Source organism: Lagenorhynchus albirostris, chromosome 15 (genome assembly GCF_949774975.1).
Source record: "Lagenorhynchus albirostris chromosome 15, mLagAlb1.1, whole genome shotgun sequence".
In the NCBI taxonomy this organism is placed as follows: Eukaryota; Metazoa; Chordata; class Mammalia; order Artiodactyla; family Delphinidae; genus Lagenorhynchus; species Lagenorhynchus albirostris.
The window spans coordinates 15,529,137-15,548,625 of NC_083109.1; the positions used below are offsets into that span (position 1 = coordinate 15,529,137).

A 19,489-nucleotide genomic window follows, 5' to 3' on the forward strand; every position below is an offset into this window, starting at 1 on the left:
ACTTTTCCCAAGTCAGTTCTGCACAAGAATTTTAAGTTTTATTTTTTTTAATGTATTCAATTACTTTGTTAGGGCCATTTTAGCTGATGACAGGTTCAAAACTATATGCGTGGTACCACGCTGCAGAAAGAAAACATCAGTTCTGGTTAAGGTCTACTGAGAAATGTGGGAAGAGAAAGGAAAAGTTTAAACTATTTTGAGACGTTCTAACTGACTTCAGTCTTATCTGAACTTTGCCAAGTATGAGGTATCCAATCTCCTACCTAAAATAAAGACATTGCCCTAGTGCTGCTGTGGTTACTTAAAATAGATGTTAAAATATAAATAAATAACAGTCTTGATCTAGAATGAAGCCTTCCATAGAAAGGGGATTTGTGGACACACGTGGGAACACCATTTAAACTCATAACCTATGACAGAGCTCCCTCTGCCGGCCCAGAGAAAGTACAAGGACCCTGACACTGACACAGAACCTCTCAAGTCACCTCAGGAATGTGCCCTTCAAATAGTGAGGGCAAAGTTCTTCTATGGTCCTAATGCAAAAAAACCCAGTGACACAGACAAACAGGAGAAGCCTTCCAAAATCCCCAAACTGATAGCTATCCAGGCACGGGTTTTCAAAGTAGTGTGGACAATGGTTTACCTCTATGGTTCTGACAGGTATTCTTGGGGTCTCTCATAAAGCAATCAAATCACACCCCACTCTAACCCTCCCTCCAACCGCAATCTGATTCTTTATGGTAGATTCAGATATACACAACCAAAACATACTCCCTCAGATGTAACAAAATAATCAGAGGCAGGTTCCCTTTGAAAACCTTGTGCCCTTTGTGTCTGGAAATCCTGGGCAGACACAGAGCGAGGCTAGGTACTCAAACAACCAGCAAGGGACACTGCAAGCTGAGACTTGCCATCAGATGCCCTTGTAACATGAGCCTTGGTCCTGTCCCTTAACAACTTAATAAAGGGGCTCTGCTGAGGAGCAGGATAATATAATGGTTAAGAGCATGAGCTTTGAAATCAAACGTATTTGGCTTCAGGTCTTGGCTCTTCTGTTACTCACTATGTAATCACGAGCAAGTTACTTAGTCTCTTTGCAATTCAGTTTCTGCTTCTGTAAAAGGCCGGGGGCGGGCTATAAAAACACCACACATCACGGTTGTAATGATTAAAATATATGAAATGCTTATAAAGGATTAAGCACCGTACCTGGTAGATATTAAGTGCCTAATCATTAATGATTATTATTAACAGTTATAATGTCTATCTTCTTGGGTATAATAAATAATTTATATATAAAAAACAATTGTTTGACATGTACACACTCCTATATTTAAAATGGATAACCAACAAGGACCTACTGTATAGCACAGGGAACTCCGCTCAATATTATGTAACAACCTAAATGGGAAGAGAATTCCAAAAAGAATAGATACATATATACGTTAAAAAAAAAAAAAAAGAAAAAAAACAACTGTTTCTTAAAAAGAAAAAAAAAGGTATCTTTGGAATCCCCTCAAAAGCCAGCACCAGTCTTACCATGAATTTTCATGGGTTTCATATTATGGATCTAATGCCCATTAACATAAGGGTAGGCTTCCAGAACAAATCAGAAGTTCAGTAGAATGAAAAGACCATAGACTTTGGAGTTCTTTGAATTCCCAGCTCCCGCGTTTACTAGCCATGTGACCACAGCAAATGTTAGCCACCGAAAAAATCGCAATGTCTGGGTCAAACAGCTGATTAGACATGGCTCAAAAAGGAATTATAGAATTAGAAGATGAATCCAGGGCTAACACCCAGAAAGTGGCACAGAGAGATTTTAAAAAATGGAAAATATAAAGCAGAAATTGCTGTAAAGGGAAGAAACTAAGGATACTGATAGCTGCTACTAATCCTTGTGGAAGGTAAACTGGTACAAACCTTCTGGAGGACAATATGGCAATACCTGCACGTTAAATTGTTCAAACACTTCTGGAAATTTTTCCTAGGAAACATTAAAAGGAAGGCAAAATTTGTATGTAGGATGTTCCCTGCAGAGTTATTTGTTCTAGTGAAAAACTGGAAACAACCAAAATGCCCAGCAATGGGTAAATGATCAAAAAACACTGTTAAGTGTGATAAATATAAAAAGGACTATGCAACAACATGAAAAATGTATATGCTTATTCAGGAGAAATTAACCAGAAATTAGAATATCTAAGCAAATTATTACCATATAGGAACTATACAGGCATATGGTCAAGAAAAGGAGTTCTTTGCTGGAGTGAGAGGACTTAGGGGTGAACTACTTTCTTTTGTAACAGTGCATTAATACTGTTGTAATACTGTTGGTATAAATAATTTTTAATACAGTAAATGAGAACAGAGGCATTTGAAATATCTAACTTTTCTAAGGTACTAGGTGAAACCCTATTCATTTTCACAAATTTTAACCTGTAGAAACTTCAGTTCTATATTAGTCATGAGTTATATCATTTTTATAAACAATTAGAGCTACAAGGGACAAGGAAAATAAAGAAGATTAATAACTCTTTATTTTTATTGATTAAGGCACTGAGGCCCATATAAGGAAAGAGAATTGTCCAATGTAACACAGATAGTTATTATCTAAGCCAAGCTCGGTCAGATAGTCTCCTTTAAATGTTTAGAAATCGATATGAAGAAGTGGTCTAATGTCTGAGATCTGCTTTAAATTAATTCAGTTTGTTATTCTCTTTGGTGGAGAGCTGAAATATGATGGGCAGTGAGTTATTTTTGAAACTGGTTACATGTCAATAGGGGTCATGATATTATTCTGTGTAACTGTATATATTTTCATTTTCCATAATGAAAAGCTTCAATAGCTCCTAAAATAATGAGTAAAGATCTCAGAATTAAGTGGCGAATGTATCTAACTTGTGACTCAAAACTGAATTACAAGACCTGAAACAGATTGTGAACTAAGTTTACTTAACGTCACTTAGCTGTGACTGTTGAGGTTTTTAAATGGATTTTTCCCTCATGACTATAATAAAAGATTCATGTTTCTCATTAGACATGCTAAAACTATCCAAGCTCAGAAACTGAACAAACAACCCACTGAATTAATGAGCACTTAAAATACGAAAATTACATTTGGAACAAAATTAATTCTTTAAATTTAAAAAGGTGGATTTCCCATAACACGTACATGCACAACACATGTTAATGGGTCAGTCTAGTTATGTTACACAGGGATTATAATCATCTGCATAATTAAAGCCCTTAAAACAAGCAGAAGATATAGCATTCCGAGTCAACAAAAAGAAGTCAGCAGCTCACTGCTGCAAAACAAACCTTCCTAACAAATCACACGGGCTAGCTACTTAAAAGAGCAAAAGAAAAAATAAATTTAGTATGTATCATTCACTCGATAATTTACATAACACCAAATCTTGAGTCCAGGGAATGAAACATACTGCAAGAACACATTTTCGATAAGGATTTAAAGAGAGACTAACAGGTAGTGACAATGTTTTAATAAACTCTTTGTAAATATCCATTTTTAAGGCCATAGAAAACAGTGCAAGGAGGAAGAAGGGAGAAAAAAAGGATTCTTAAGGCAATGCAGAATTCAAAGTCCTAATTTACAGGATACACTATGATATCGGCAGTATTTCTGGTGGGATTTTTTTCTCTGATTATAACTCTAGAAAATAATTTGGAAAATAAATAAAATTTAAAATACCTATAATCCCATTATCTACTTTTAATATTTGGTTTATTTTCCTCTGGCCTTTTGATTGGTTTTTTCCAGTCTTTTTTCTATGTACATATTAACATGTTAATTTATCTTTTTACTTTTGTAAAGCTAGAATATAATTTCTCTATATCTTCAATTATTTTCTTGTGCCAAATTCCTAAAAGTGGAATTTACTGAGTGAAAGGCTTGAATTTTTTAAACTCTTGATATGCACTACCTTCCGGAAAAGTTAGATCTATTTACACATCCATCAGCAGTATTACTACTCTTTCACCATTTGTATAATTCTGACCTGAAGCCAAACACAGATGATGAGCCTTGGCCCCAAAATAGAAAAAAGAAAACAAGAAAACCTTTTCCCTTCAAAAACAAAGGGTTGGTTATAAATACACAGACCTGGAAGGTGAAAATTCAAGAGGGCTGCCTGAGATCTAAAGCCCTGGAAACGTGTGTTCTAGCCGCAATAAACCAGCTGCAGTTGCCCTGAACTCACTGCCACTTGGACTTTGTGGACACGGCTCCCTCTGCTGGAACATCTCCACCCACCCTACTCACTGCCAACCTTCCTGCCTTTTTCCTCCAGAAATTTGTCAGTAATCCCCAGCCTAAATTAAATACTCTTCCACTCTGCTTCGCCAACACCCTCAGATTACCTCTGTTTTAAAGCCCATTTCATATGCTGAAGTGTAATTAAATGGTCTGTCCCACAGACTAGACAGTGACTTCCTTCAGGGCAAGGACTGTTTCTTCATTCCCTGCTGTATCCTCAGCATCTAGCAAAGTACCTGGGATACTGAAGAGAAATTTATTGAATGAATTAATCAATCACAAAGCAGTTGGTCTAAGGCAGTGGTTAGAGAACTTTTTCTGTCTGTAAAGGATCAGACAGTAAACTTTTCAGGCTTTGGGGGCCACATGGTCTCAGTCACGACTGCTCAGCTCTGCCTTTGTAGTGCAAAAGCAGTCATAGACAATAGCAAATGAATGGACATGGCTGTGTTCCAATAAAACTTTATTGCTAAAACCAGGTGTCAGGCCAGATTTGGCCTGTGGACCATAGTTTGCCAATCAGTCCCTGGTTTCGAGGAAGAAACTCTAAATTTTAAAAAAAGGAAGGAAAATATTACTTATATGTGGAATCTAAAAAAGTGGTACAAATGAACTTATTTACCAAACAGAAATAGTCACAGATATAGAAAACAAACTTTTGGTTACCAAGGGGGAAAGGAGAGGGGAGGGATAAATTGGGAGATTGGGATTGACATATACATACTACAATATATAAAATAGATAACTAGTAAGTATCTACTGTATAGCCCAGGGAACTCTTCTCAATACTCTGTAATGACCTATACGGGAAAAGAATCTAAAAAAGCGTGGTTATAAGTATATGTATAACTGATTCACAGCAGAAATGAACACAACATTGTAAATCAACTATATGCCAATAAAAATTAATTAAAAATAAAGTAAAAGAAAAAAGGAAAGAAAAAAAAGATGATGAAAAGATCATAGAGAATGCTTTAAACCTACGCAAAGCTCAGGCTAAATTGTACGTTTAGAACTCAATTATTATTACCACTTTGTACTCCCAAATTCCTTTTCTCCATGGCTTGGTCTGTAATGCACAGGGTAAAGGGAAAGGAAACAACTGAAGGGAGAGGAAAGGATGGCCCTCTTCAACGGGAACTGAGCACAGGTGATAGGCCTCAGTCATAGGCCAAGTAAAACTGATCAGCAGCATAAGAAAAGCAGCAGAGATGGGTTTACACTAGAAGGGACTGGATAGGACTCTTCAATTTGTACATTCATCCTTAACAGACTGACTGAGAATTGGTACGTCTGGTTTAGACACACAGAGTACCGTGAAAACAGACTGAAGATAATATGTATGATAAATAGCTCAGAATTTCACTACACTTTGAATTATGCATCAAAACAACGTATGTGCTACGTAGAAGTAAAATGTATAATAATGAAAGCACAAAGGAGAGGAGGGAGAAGCAAAAGAAGATATGCAAATGACCAAGAAATACATGAAAATATGCTCAAAAGCATTAGTCATTAGGAAAATGTAAGTTAAAACCACTATGAAATACCACTACACACCTACTAGGTCGTCTACATTTACAAAGCCTGCCCATACCAAGTGCTGGCCCAGATGTAGAACCATTGGAACCATCATACATTGATCTGGGCAATATAAATTAAACAGTCACATAATCACTTAAATCAATAACAATCACTATAAATTAAACAAAAATAAAATAAACAATCACTTTGGAAAAAAGAAACAAAAAACAAATGTATGTGCTCACCTCCACAGATCAAGGAAAAGAAGGAAAAAGTGACAACATTCAACGAGAGAATGGCCGTTCAGGTTTGAAAGTCAATCCCTTCTTGTTGTTGATGCTTTCCTGCCTCTGATTCCACATGCCGGCTTCCTCCCTCCCCGAACCCTCCACTGCTGCCCCAACTCTCCAACACCCTTACTCCTTTGACTGTGACAACAGACAGGAGCTTCAAGACTGAGTCCACGTGGACCATGAGAATCTGCTCTCTCTGGAATGTGCGTGGTCTGCCTGCGAAGTTAGTCTGTTTAATCAGAGCCTTACTTTTCATAGTGCCTTCCTCTTCCTCCTCCTCTGAGTTGATCACCATGGTGCCCAGCTGAGATGGCAACGTGTCATCATGTTCGATCATAGTATTGGCCCCGTCACTCATGGTGCTGGCTACTCGGACGGTGCCCATCTCGTCCCCCGCTGCTCGGACCATCGTGCCAGAGTCCATTTCATCCTCCTCCTGGGAAAGGACGAAATCTCAAATGAGGGCGAATTTGATCAAAAGATTGAGTTTTCTGTATGCATAGCTGATTCACTTTGTTGTGGAGTGGAAGCTGACACACCATTTGAAGCAATTATACTCCAATAAAAAAAAAAAAGGATTGAGTTTTCTGAATTACTCTTACTATCTTGGTGCAAATATTTCTGGATTTGATGCTTACCTGGGTTCTAAACCCAACTCTCTAGAACCGAGAGCACTCTTTTTTAATTGAACTATAATTGATGTACAATATTATATATGTTACAGGTGTAAAAGACATTGGGTCACGATTTTTAAAGGTTATACTCCATTGACAGTACTCTTATTCAACCAAAGAAGATCACACATATGTAAAGTCTACATATTTAGTATGGATCCTAGACTCCCCAAAAGGGCCTGGGAAAATCCAGTCTCAGACCTGAGCATTCTCTTTCCCGAATAAAAAGTTAAACTGAAGAAAAGATAAGGAGGCAAGAGAATAAAATGTGGAAGTGTCTGAGGAAGCACTGGGAGACGAACAGACACAGACCCAGCAAGCCTCTAGCAAGCCCTGGTCCCAGGCAGGACACGGTCAGCAAGAAGAGCCTCCAGTTCCAGGTGGAACCCACATCTCCAACTCATCTTACCTGGCTGGCAATCATGAAATAACAAGCACTGACGCCCGAGGCCCACCACAACGCCTGCCACTGCCACTCACTGAGTTTTCTTCATCGTCCTGGTCCACCTCCCGCTGCTGGGCTTCCTGGCGTTTCAGCTTCACGTCCATGGCTTCGTTAATTAAATCCCGCAGTATGGACACTCCTTTGGCACTCTTGACAAATGGGTGCTTAGCAAGAAAGTTGAAGACGGTTTATATGGTACCAGTGCCAAAACACTGCCTGGCACACAGTAGGCACTTGACAATCTTCGTTGAATCAGTCAGTGAATCTAATCTTTCTCTTTATGCTTTGGACTACAGCTAACCCACACTTGCTTTATAATGGTGAGCAGGTGCATGCAGGCTTAGCCCACCTTTTCTGGCTTGGCTGGAATGTTTCCTCCATTTCTCTCTACCAACTCTGGAGATTCTCAACAGGCTGGCACTGCCCCCTAGAGGAAGTTCTGTAAACATCTTGGGAGCTTGTTGCTACAATGTTTGGAGAACACAAACTACATGGGACATAGTAAAGGGGGCAGAGACACAAGTAATCCCGTAACATGTGCAACAGTCTTATACAACAACGAACCACAGCAAATTCTCCATATCTTTAAAATGTCTCAGAGTACATACACACTTTGATAAATAATGCCTACGAACTTCTTTAAGAGATAAGCGAAAAGTCTAGTAATTTGGGAGGTGATTCTGGAGAGGGGGCTTAAGCGGAATAAAGACATTGTTCAGAAATCACTGAATAGTTTACTCCTCCTGCTTGTTCTTTCTATTCAATGTCCTATAGCATTTCCAACTAGTGCCGAAGTGTAGTTACTACAGAAATACTAAAACTGGTCACTAATATGTAACAGATGTAGGCCCCAATATTATTCAATCTGCAAAGATACTTGAAACACAGGGATATTGCTGACTTTCCTTCATAGAAATAGTTTAAAGTTTTTAATGTTAATACCATCTTACATTTTTGTTGTCTGCCTTTGTAACACAGTAAGAAATCTATACTGTGAAAGTTACATGTGGAAATTCTTTTTTTTTGCGGGGGGGAGCATTGCCTATTGTTTTCCAAACTTATTCTGACATTGCCCTCAGTGTTTATCTGTAATCCATTCTCTGTTCCCCAGCACCCACCAGAGGATATGGGCTCCAAGGTCTTTGCAAGGACCCTAGAAGTGGACAGTATACCTCAACGTGTGGTACGATCGAAATACAGAAGATATCTTGTCCATAAAACTGCATCAGTACCCCATCCAGGCAGGAAAAGAATTTGCCACTGCTCTTGGAAATAAGACCCAGCTCATTTGCAAGAATATCGTATTTCCTTGTTCTCTCCACTGGGCAAGTCTATAAGATCATTTCCCTCCTCTTATATATAAATGAGTCTGCCCTGTTATTACTTAACATTAGATTTCTGTTAGTGTCCATACACTCATTTTCCTGTGTTTCTTGAATGGAATGGTTTCTGTTCTTCTTACTGCTCTTAAATCTAAACTCATTCATGATGCTAGATACAGTTGTCTCATTACTTCATTATGTCTATAACTTGAAAAGCTGGAGCATTTCTATATTGACATTTGTATTATTATAAATTATTATTCTCATATTTCTCCATCATAGCACCAACATTACCCTGATTCTTTTTAAACTTTGGGCATAAACAGACTTTAGCATCTATGAGTTTCATTCCAAAAGGATTATAAATGTTATATAAATGTTAAAAAAAAATATGCATTGGTTATAAAAAGGGGGCATTGGATCTGACATGACTGAAAACCATTGGCCTAGCTCAGTAATAATAGCAGGTATTTGTCAAATCCATTATATACTACCTTTAATATGTGTAAAGCATTGTTCAAAGTCATACACATTATATCACTTAATCCTCAGAACCAACTATGGGGCAGGTACTTGATCTCCACTGTATAGATAAGAAAACTAAAGTAACAGAGAGGTTATGTTACTTGCCCAAGGTCATAGAGCTAGCAAACAGGGAGCTATGATTCAAACCCCAGGACAGGCTCCAGAACCCAAGCTCCTAACTATTAAGCACACTGCCTGCCAAACCCCACCCATCCTTCAAGGCCCAAGCACACAGGTTACCTCCTCCAGGAAAGCAGTCCTGGTATCTTTAGTCCAAAGTGGCCTCTTTCCACCCTGAGCTACAACAGCACCTACCATTGATCCCAGTTCTCTGTCAGAACTGGGTATCTTTAATGGAACTCCTGCTTTGGGAGCAAAAAGACTTAGGTTCTAATCCTGGCTTCGCTGTTTACCAGCTAAGTGGCTCTAAATGAGTTAACTCTCTAAATCTTCATTTTCTCACCTATAAAAGTAAATTAATACCCCTCTCACACAGGGTGTATGTGATGATTAAATGGCACAACATGCAAAGTATCTAGCACACAGTAGGTGTTCAATAAACGTCAGTTCCTGTTCTCTAATCCCATAGAACCCTGTATTTTCTTATTATCTTGTTCAATGATTTAACTTTATCCTCTATGTCTTTTCTAAGCAGTTACATTCAAAGGGAATATTTTATACCTCTTTACCATCTCCATGTAGGTGGGTTAACAGCATCTTTTGGTCAGCCTGTGAATGAAACAGGAAGAGGCAGCACCCCAGGGTGATTCATACCTGTAGGAGTTGAGTGGCCGTGGCTCTCTGCTCAGGGCTCTTTATGAGACACTGCTTCACAAAATCCATGAAGCTATCTGACCACAATTCTGGCTTTCGGAATGTGGGAGGTGGGTTGGTAGGAATCATGAAGATTGCCTAGTTTAAAAAAAAAAAATTGGCAAAATAAAAGTGATGCTCCAATAAAAATATGGCTGGAAATACATTTGGAGTTTGATAAAATGATTTTTCTCTTCTCCACTAAAGCACATCCAAATTACAACAAAAATCCAGGTATCTCAAAGTAGATCACTATAACAAATATAATAATAGTGAAAATGTTTGAAATATTGCGAGAATTACCAAAATGTGACACAGAGACACAAAGTGAGCAAATGCTGTTGGAAAAATGGCGCTGATAGGGACTTCCCTGGTGGTCCAGTGGTTAAGGATCCACCTTCCAATGCAGGGGACGTGGATTCGGTCCCTGGTCAGGGAACTAAGATCCCACATGCTGCGGGGCAACTAAGCCCACACACCGCAATTACTGAGCCCGCGTGCCCTAGGGCTGTGTGTCACAACTAGAGAGAAGCCCGCACGCTGCAACGAAGAGCTCACATGCCGCAACTAAGACCCAACTCAGCCAAACAAATAAACTAATTAATTTTTAAAAATAGTCTTTAAAAAAAAAGAAAAAGAAAAATGGCACTGATAGACTTTCTCAACACAGGGTTGCCACAAACTTTCAATTTGTCAAAAACTCAACAGAGTGAAGCACAATGAAATGAGGTATGTCTGTATTATTTATTGAGTTTCCAATAAAAGAGGTACAGTTTTTTAAAAACATAAAACTCTTGGGGCTTCCCTGGTGGCGCAGTGGTTGAGAGTTTGCCTGCCAATGCAGGGACACGGGTTCGAGCCCTGGTCTGGGAGGATCTCACATGCCACGGAGCAACTAGGCCCGTGAGCCACAACTACTGAGCCTGCGCATCTGGAGCCTGTGCTCCGCAACAAGAGAGGCCATGATAGTGAGAGGCCCGCACACCGCGATGAAGAGTGGCCCCCGCTCGCCGCAACTAGAGAAAGCCCTCGCACAGAAACGAAGACCCAACACAGCCAAAAATAAATTAATTAATTAATTAAAAACAAACAAAAACCCATAAAACTCTTTGCAATAATCAGCTTAAATTATATTCTTTAAATCTAAAAATATAACGAGTAAATCTTCCCACCCTTCTCCACTTCTGCCCCCCCAAAAAGACAGGAGCTTATCTTTGGGCACATGAATACTTTTTTAAAAACTGGGGGCTTCCCTGGTGGCGCCGTGGTTAAGAATCCACCTGCCAATGCAGGCGACACGGGTTCGAGCCCTGGTCCAGGAAGAGCCCACATGCCATGGAGCAACTAAGCCCACGCGCCACAACTACTGAGCCTGTGCTCTACAGCCCGCGAGCCACAACTAATGAGCCCACATGCCACAACTACTGAAGCCCACGTGCCTAGAGCCTGTGCTCCACAACAAGAGAAACCACTGCAATGAGAAGCCCGCGCACCACAACAAAGAGTAGCCCCCACTCGCTGCAACTAGAGAAAGCCCGTGCGCAGCAACAAAGACCCAACGCAGCCAAAAATAAATAAATAAATAAAATAAATTTTAATAAATAAATAACTGTTAAGTCTATTAATAGAAGGACTATTTAATCGGAAGAGAGGAGGGGCTGAGTTGGACGGTATGGAGAAGACTATGGAGCCGCTGAAGAAGGTAGGGTCAAAGTATTGTAACAGTGCTATCATGAGGGGTTCTAGGGGTGGGGAAAGCCTGGAAACTGCTTAGCATAGCTACACTGAAGGAGTTTCAATGGAGACTGAACCTACGGGCCCTTCATACTCTAAAAGTGGATGGAAGTTGGAGAGTACAGAGCCTCCAGAACTTATACATGTAAATACCTATAAGGGTCAGGCAGGAAAAAGACAACAAATGAATCAGACTGGGTGTCAGGGACATAAGTTTAAAAAAATAGTCCACTTTCCTCTTAATACTACTATAAAAAACATTAGAGAAAACACTGCAGTAAGTGATACTTGGCGAATAGGGAATCGTGGAGACTGATAAAGTGGAAAGACCATGCCCCGGATAAAGGAGAGGACTGCTGCTCAGCTCCAGTTAGTGTTGTTATGTTAAAATGTGAGCACCTGAACTATTAAAAGCATATACACTGCACAAGTCAACCACGCATGTCCTGGCCCACGTCCTACCAGAGGGCTACTAATACACAACCTCTAGAATGGAGAGGGGTGGATTACACTTGACTTCATTAGTGACTACAACTAGTGGAAGTGTATCATCACCTGGAGTCTAGACTGACACTTATCAATTATTTACAATTAATTCATTTATTGTTTGGTACCCAACCAAGTAAGTCATTTAACTAAGTTCCTAATGATCACCGGTAACTAACCACCCCACTGGTTTTCTGTCCATTTCCTTACCCTCATAGGATGGATATCGGCATATGGGGGCTTTCCTTCAGCCATTTCTATGGCTGTTATTCCCAACGACCAGATGTCTGCCACACAGTTGTACCCAATTTCCTGAATCACTTCCGGAGCCATCCAAAATGGTGTTCCTATCACTGTATTTCGCTTGGCCATGGTATCCTAAAATAGAAAGGAGAGAGATCAACACTAAGCAATAAAACTGTTGAGAAAAAGAGTCCCTTCCAGCAATAAGAAATGTCTTAGACTTGAAATACATACACAAACCATACTCAAGCATGACTGATCAAGTCACAAAAGAAATTCGAATGACATAGAAACATAAAAGATTCTCAATCAATTATTAAAATACAAAAAATAATCAGTCGAGATTCCCTGGTGGTGCAGTGGTTGAGAATCTGCCTGCTAATGCAGGGGACACGGGTTTGAGCCCTGGTCTGGGAAGATCCCACATACCGTGGAGCAACTAGGCCCGTGAGCCACAACTACTGAGCCTGTGCTCCGCAGCAAGAGAGGTCGCGATAGTGAGAGGCCCGCACACCGCGATGAAGAGTGGCCCCCACTTGCCACAACTAGAGAAAGCCCTTGCACAGAAACGAAGACCCAACACAGCCAAAGATAAATTAATTAATTAATTTAAAAAATAATAATCAATTAATGAAACACTAAAATGAGATTGATTACTATTAACTATTGCTGATAATAGCATAGATTAAAATACAGGCACTAAAATACAATGTTATAGGAGCATAAACTGATACAATGTTTTAGTATGCAACTTGGCAATATTTATTAACTTTATATGTCCATATCCTTTGATTCAAATCTATTTCTAGAAATGTATCCTATATGTAAGTACCCCAAGATATATGCACAAGTACTGTAGAAATATTTGTAATAGAAGGGGGAGAAAAAAGAAAAGGAAACAACACAACTTACTTCCAACTAAAGGAAGTAAGTTAAATATAATACATATCCATACAATGGAAAAAAAGGACCTAGATACACTTTTCTGACATGGAAAAAATGTACAAGACACATTGTGAAGCAAAAAACTTATGTTCAAAATTATATATAATACAGCCTTGTCTTTGTAAAAGAAAAACAATGATCAAAACAACAATAAAACAACAACCAATAATAATAAACATTGCTGTTATATGGATAGAAAAAAAAATCTCCAAGTAATATACACCAAACTATTAACAAGAGTCATATCTAGGAGACAGAATTACAAAAGACTTTTACTTTCCATCCCGTATACTTTTGTAACACTCAGCTGGATTATGTGAGTGTATATTACATGTGCAATCAGGAAATTTTAAAAAGAGAAAATTTAAAAAAGAGAAAATATGTGTGTACATATAGTACAAATATGATTTTCTTTTTTATAATATATATATATTTTATATAATATTATACTGTATATATATATAGTCTTACTTTGGGGCTTAAATAATATATGAATATAGTACACATGGGCAAATAACTACTTGCATACTTTCCCAGAATAGCATGGCCCTAATGAAAGAGAACCTTTCTAGAATTCCTGTGTTTTAGGAAGAGAAGGATTTTAAACAGAACTAAATAGACAACAGGACTTCCCATCATCATCACCCATGTTCCTTCTAAAATGTCTATCACTTAAGTTAGGTCATGCCAGTCAGGAGCAAACAACAGGTAATATTTTTAAATTGATCTCACTTTGTCAGTCCTATGTAAAAATTTAACAGAGGAACTAACTTACTGCTTAAGTCATTTCCTTTGCTCTGAAACTTCAAATTTGCACCATTCAAGTGGTGACAGTCAATGTTGTTGTCAAGGTTTATTTCCAGTTAGAAATGGATATCTGGATAACTAAACGTTTTTTGAACATTAAGAGTAATAAGTAGATACTAACCTAACTAGATCTGTATTACAAAGTTATATTAGTATAGCAGCATAGCAATGGAAAATATTAAGTCCAGAAACAGATTATGGTATAGAAACACACACACACCCCTATATGTATATAAATGTATAATTTGAAGATATGATTAAAACGTCATTTTTAAATCAGCAAGCAAAGGATAGATTATGGGGGGAAAAAAGCACTGGGCAACTGTCTATTCATTTGTAAGATTCTACACTTAAATTCCTACCTTATGCTTTCACCAAAGTAAGTTCAAATAGGATGAAAATTTAAATACAAAGAACAAAATCCAAAAAGTACTAAAGGAAAGTATAGATGAATAGCTATACAATGTTGAAGCAGAAAAGGACTTTTAAAGCATAACATCATGAAGATGGCAATATTTTCCAAATTGATTTACGATTCAACACAACCTCAACACAATTCAATTCAATCCCAACCAAAATCTCAATGACGTCCCACTGTTTGTGCTTTTACTCTCATAGTCAAAAAATCACTGCCAAGACCAATGCCGAGGAGCATTTTCCCTATGCTTTCTTCTAGGAGTTTTTGGGTTTCATGCCTCATATTTAGGGTTTTTAATCCATTTTGAGTTAATTTTTGTGAGTGGTGTAAGAAAGGGGTCCAGTTTCATTCTTTTGCATATGAATATCTAGTTTTCCCAAGATCATTTATTGGAGAGACCATCTTTTCCCACTGAGCATTCTTGGCTCCGTTGTCAAATATTAGTTGACCGTATAAACATGAGTTTATTTCTGGGCTCGCGATTCTCTTTCATTGGTCTATGTGTCTATTTTTATTCCAATACCATACTGTTTTGATTACTTTAGCTTTGTAATAGAGTTTGCAATCAAAACGTGTGAAACCTCCAGCTTTGTTCTCCTTTCTCAGGACTGCTTTGGCTATTTGGGGCCTTTTGTGGTTCCATATGAATTTTAAATTGTTATTTTCTATTTCTGTGGAAAAAGTCTCAGTTACTAAATGCAATTGATATTTTAAATTGTAGTATCTTTTACACAGCACCAGGAGATTTTTTTTTCAATTTGGTTTCCTTATTAAGATTGTAATTTAGATAATACTGTTTAGTACTGTTTACTTATGTACTAACAACAAAATCTTTGGAAGGGCCCACAAATCACAGTATAGAATAAGTTCCTGAGTTTTTTTTAAATATCAAAGCAATTTTTGTGCTGTTGCAATACCTATGAAAGTCCCTAACATGTTCCAGGCAGATTTAAAATTTTTAAAAATAAAACCTGTATATAGTACCAGCTATAAACAAATAAACTATATATGTATATATTTTTCTACTACCCAAGAAAAATGACAGATAACATTGTTGCAAATTTTAGTATATATCTGTCCAGAACTCCTTCTATTTTTCTACACATATTTTACATATATTATCTGATTTTACAAAATCAGATAATTTTAGACTTCCTGTTTTAAAGCAAGGTTTATTTCATTGCCATGCACTACTGAGGTAGGAGGAAAATCAAGAGTCTGTATTTTGGAACCAAATGAGGAGAGTGTTTTCAGTAAAGCCAACTGCTACCTGGAGGCTGAATGAGATGACATTCTGTCTTATTCAAGGAAAGCCATTTAGATTTAATTCTTCTTCCTTTTATAAATATGATGATGTAGCCCAGTAGAATTTAAACTTCTACTCCATTATTTCCTGTTCTTGTTTTTATCTTTATCAAAGCTAAACAAAGTTAAACTACGGACCTGAAGTCCAGGAAAGGATCTAAAATAACCTACCAGCTCCTTTGTAACCTATTGGTACATTTTAAAATTTTTTACAATTCAATTACATCAAATATTATATTTTTTAATAAATAAATAAAAGGAACTGCTTCTCAAGAAAAACCTGGAAGTTACCTACACAAGTAACATTTTTACTTACTGTAAGCTGACCTGCTACCCCAAAATCTGCAAGTTTGGCATGACCTTCTGTATTTAGCAAAATATTTCCTGCCTTGATATCTCGGTGTATTTTTCTCATAAAATGAAGGTATTCCAGTCCCTTAAGTGTTGACTGTAATATTGTAGCTATTTCATCTTCTGTTAACTGAAAAAAGAATGAGAAGTTAAAATGCTATTAGTTTACATCAGCACATTTGAAAAAGGAAAAAAATAAATAAGACCCAAACTCCTTTCCTAGAATATACAATCTTATTCAACGTGTGAACAGCATTTGATAGCTTATAATACCATCGCTATGCTGACCACTCCCAAAGTTTTATTTCCAGCCCAAATCTCTCCCCAAATATCAGATTCATATATTTGCCCACACTACACCTCCAAATGAATACCTAACAAGCATCACAAGCATAACATGTCAAAATCAAATTCTTTATTTTTACCACCACCCTATCCCTTTCTTTACCACCCACTCACCTACTCTACTCTTCCCATGGTCATCTCTCTCTCAGTAAAAGGCAATTTCATTCTTCCAGTTGCTCTGGCCAAAAACCTTGAGGTCATCCTTGGCTCTTCTCTATCTTCAAAATATATGCAACTATATCCTCTGTAATCACCCAGATCCAAGCCACCATAATGCCCTGCCAGAACTATTCTAATAATCTCCTAACTGGTCTCGTTGCTTCTGCCCTTGACCCTTTACATTGTATTTTCCACACAGCAGCCATGATGAACCGTTTAAAATATAAGCCATATCTGCTCAAAATAGTCCAGTGCCTTTCTAAGTCACTCAGAATTAAAGCCAGTCCTCACCAAGGTCTTACCTTATCTGGCTCCCAGCTACCTTCATCTTCTATCACCTTCTACCTTGCTCATCCTGTTTCAGCCACATAGGCTACCCTGCTATTCCTTGAACACTCTAAATACACTACCACTTCTGGGCCTTTTTATCTGTTCTCTCTGCCTTCAGTGCCCTTCAACTAGATTTCTGGATGAGTTGGTCCCTTACTTCACTGTCTCTGCCCAAATGTCACCTCATCAGAAAATCAGAGAGGCCTTTGCTAGCTCCGTCCATTCCTAGACCGTTCTCTATCCCCTTATCCTACTTATTGGTCGTTGCAGCATTATCACCACCTGACATACTATACATTATCTGTATACCTATTTATGTGACATCTTCCCCATTAGAAACATAAGCTCCATTTTAAAATGTCTTTGATTTGCTTACTATTGAATCCCTAGCACCAAGAAAGCCACCTAGCACACTGTAGGTCCTGAAAAAATATTTGCTGAATGATGATGAGTAAACAAGAGTAAGCAAGAATGCGGGAGACTAACAGAATATCTGATCGGTGCAATGCTGACTTTGTGCTGATCCATCCCCAGTCCTAAACAAACTCAATCAACAGACTCTCAATCAGTCCCCTTCTGACGAACAACTCATATTTAGAAGGGAATATGCTGTGGTGCAAAAAGTATGCAATTTGGGATTAGAAAGACCTAGTTTTTACTCTTGGCCCTACTTTCTAGTTGTGTGACTTCAGCAAGTTATCTAATGTCTCTTAGTCTCAGTTGCTCCACCTATAAAATAGGCGAATCACCTTTCTTCAAGATCGTCATGAAAATCAAATGATATAGTAAGGCATGTAAGAAACCATGTTGTTTAATAACTATTACAGAATCAATCAGACAATCACCAAATATTTAATAAGCATCTATTATGAGCCAGGCACTATGCTAATAATATTAAAAACAACTAAAAAATATTAAGCATTTCATCTATGCTACGCACTACTTTTATAATCTCACTTAATCCTTATAAAAATCGCATGGGGGCTTCCCTGGTGGTGCGGTGGTTGAGAATCCGCCTGCCAATGAAGGGGACACGGGTTCGATCCCTGGTCCGGGAAGATCCCACGTGCCGCGGAGCAACTAAGCTCGTGTGCCACAGCTACTGAGCCTGTGCTCTACAGCCCGTGAGCCACAACTACTGAGCCCGTGTGCTGCAACTACTGAAGCCCGCGCACCTAGAGTCCGTGCTCCACAATGAGAGAAGCCACTGCAATGAGAAGCCTGTGCACCGCACGAAGAGTAGCCCCCGCTCGCCGCAACTAGAGAAAGCCCACATGCAGCAACGAAGACCCAACACAGCCAAAAATAAATAAATAAATACAAATTAAAAAAAAAAAATCGAATGAGGTAGGTACTATTATTATCATCACCGTTTCACAGATAATGAAGGTGAAGCACCCACAAGTAATTTGTGCCAAAGGTCACAGAGCTAATAAATGACAGAGGTTTCATTAAAATCCAAGCAAACACTATTGGCACAGTGGCAAGCAAGAGTTTGGGGTACCTTCCGTGGCCAAAGAACAAAGTTCATGACTTACTAACTCTTTATTCTAAGCAGCTGAGTTACTCAGTTAAGGTAGCACTGCCCAGCAGAAATATAACGCGAGTCGTATGCTAATGCATATATGTGGAACCTAGAAAAATGATACAGATAAACCGGTCTGCAGGGCAGAAATAGATACTCAGATGTAGAGAACAAACGTATGGACACCAAGGGGGGAAAGTCGTGGTGGTGTGATGAATGGGGAGATTGGGATTGACATGTACACACTAATATGTATAAAATAGATAACTAATAAGAACCTGCTGTATAAAAAATAAATTAAATTAAAAAAACAAAGACACCCAACCTAACTTTTTGGCCAACCCAGTAGGACCTTGTTGTTTATAGAAGTTATCTTTTATATCAGATGGCTCACTCACTTGCTTAGAACCCAGCAACTGTTTCCTATTGTACATGGAAAAAAAATCAAACTCATTATCACCGCCAATAATACCCAACATAATCTAGCCCTGCCCCCCTGCCTCACCTCACCTCCTACAGCTTCCCCCTTACCTATTCCTCTCTAGTCATGTAGTGGCCTTCTCTCCAGCACTCAAACGTGCCAAATTCATTCTACCTAGAATGTTCTTTTAGAACTCATGGCTCCTTCTTGTCATTCACGTTTTACTTCAAATGTTGCCTCCCCGAGTGACAATTAAACGTTTCTCAACCATCTCCTCGCAAGTAGCCCACCAAGCACCCACTATCACTTTATTGTCACTCCCTGTCTTCACAGCAGTTCTATCTGGTATTTATTCTCTGGTTACCACTAATTTGCTTTTTGTTGCCTTACTAGAAAATGCACTACCACGAGAGCACGGTCCTTGTCTTATTTACTACTGGATCCCGAAGGCCTAGACCAGTGTTCTAGAAATACTTACTGAACGAATAATCAAGGAGTTTAAGCAACTGAACCCAAACTAGAACCCATGACTCCTAGCTTTCCTCTCAGCA

At 38.5% G+C, this 19,489-nt stretch overlaps 1 protein-coding gene across 3 annotated transcripts in view; it reads right to left on the reverse strand.

Annotated features, from left to right (window-relative positions):
• STK4 (serine/threonine kinase 4) overlaps positions 1-19,489 on the reverse strand; it is a 95,181-nt gene that overhangs the window by 56,374 nt on the left and 19,318 nt on the right. For all 3 annotated transcript variants that reach the window (XM_060123267.1, XM_060123265.1, XM_060123266.1), the window contains exons 5-9: positions 16,124-16,288; positions 12,300-12,467; positions 9,831-9,968; positions 7,245-7,373; positions 6,340-6,526 (exon numbers count right to left, since the gene is read on the reverse strand). In XM_060123267.1, coding sequence (XP_059979250.1) covers positions 6,340-6,526; positions 7,245-7,373; positions 9,831-9,968; positions 12,300-12,467; positions 16,124-16,288 — 787 coding nt within the window. The remainder of the gene's footprint in view (positions 1-6,339; positions 6,527-7,244; positions 7,374-9,830; positions 9,969-12,299; positions 12,468-16,123; positions 16,289-19,489) is intronic.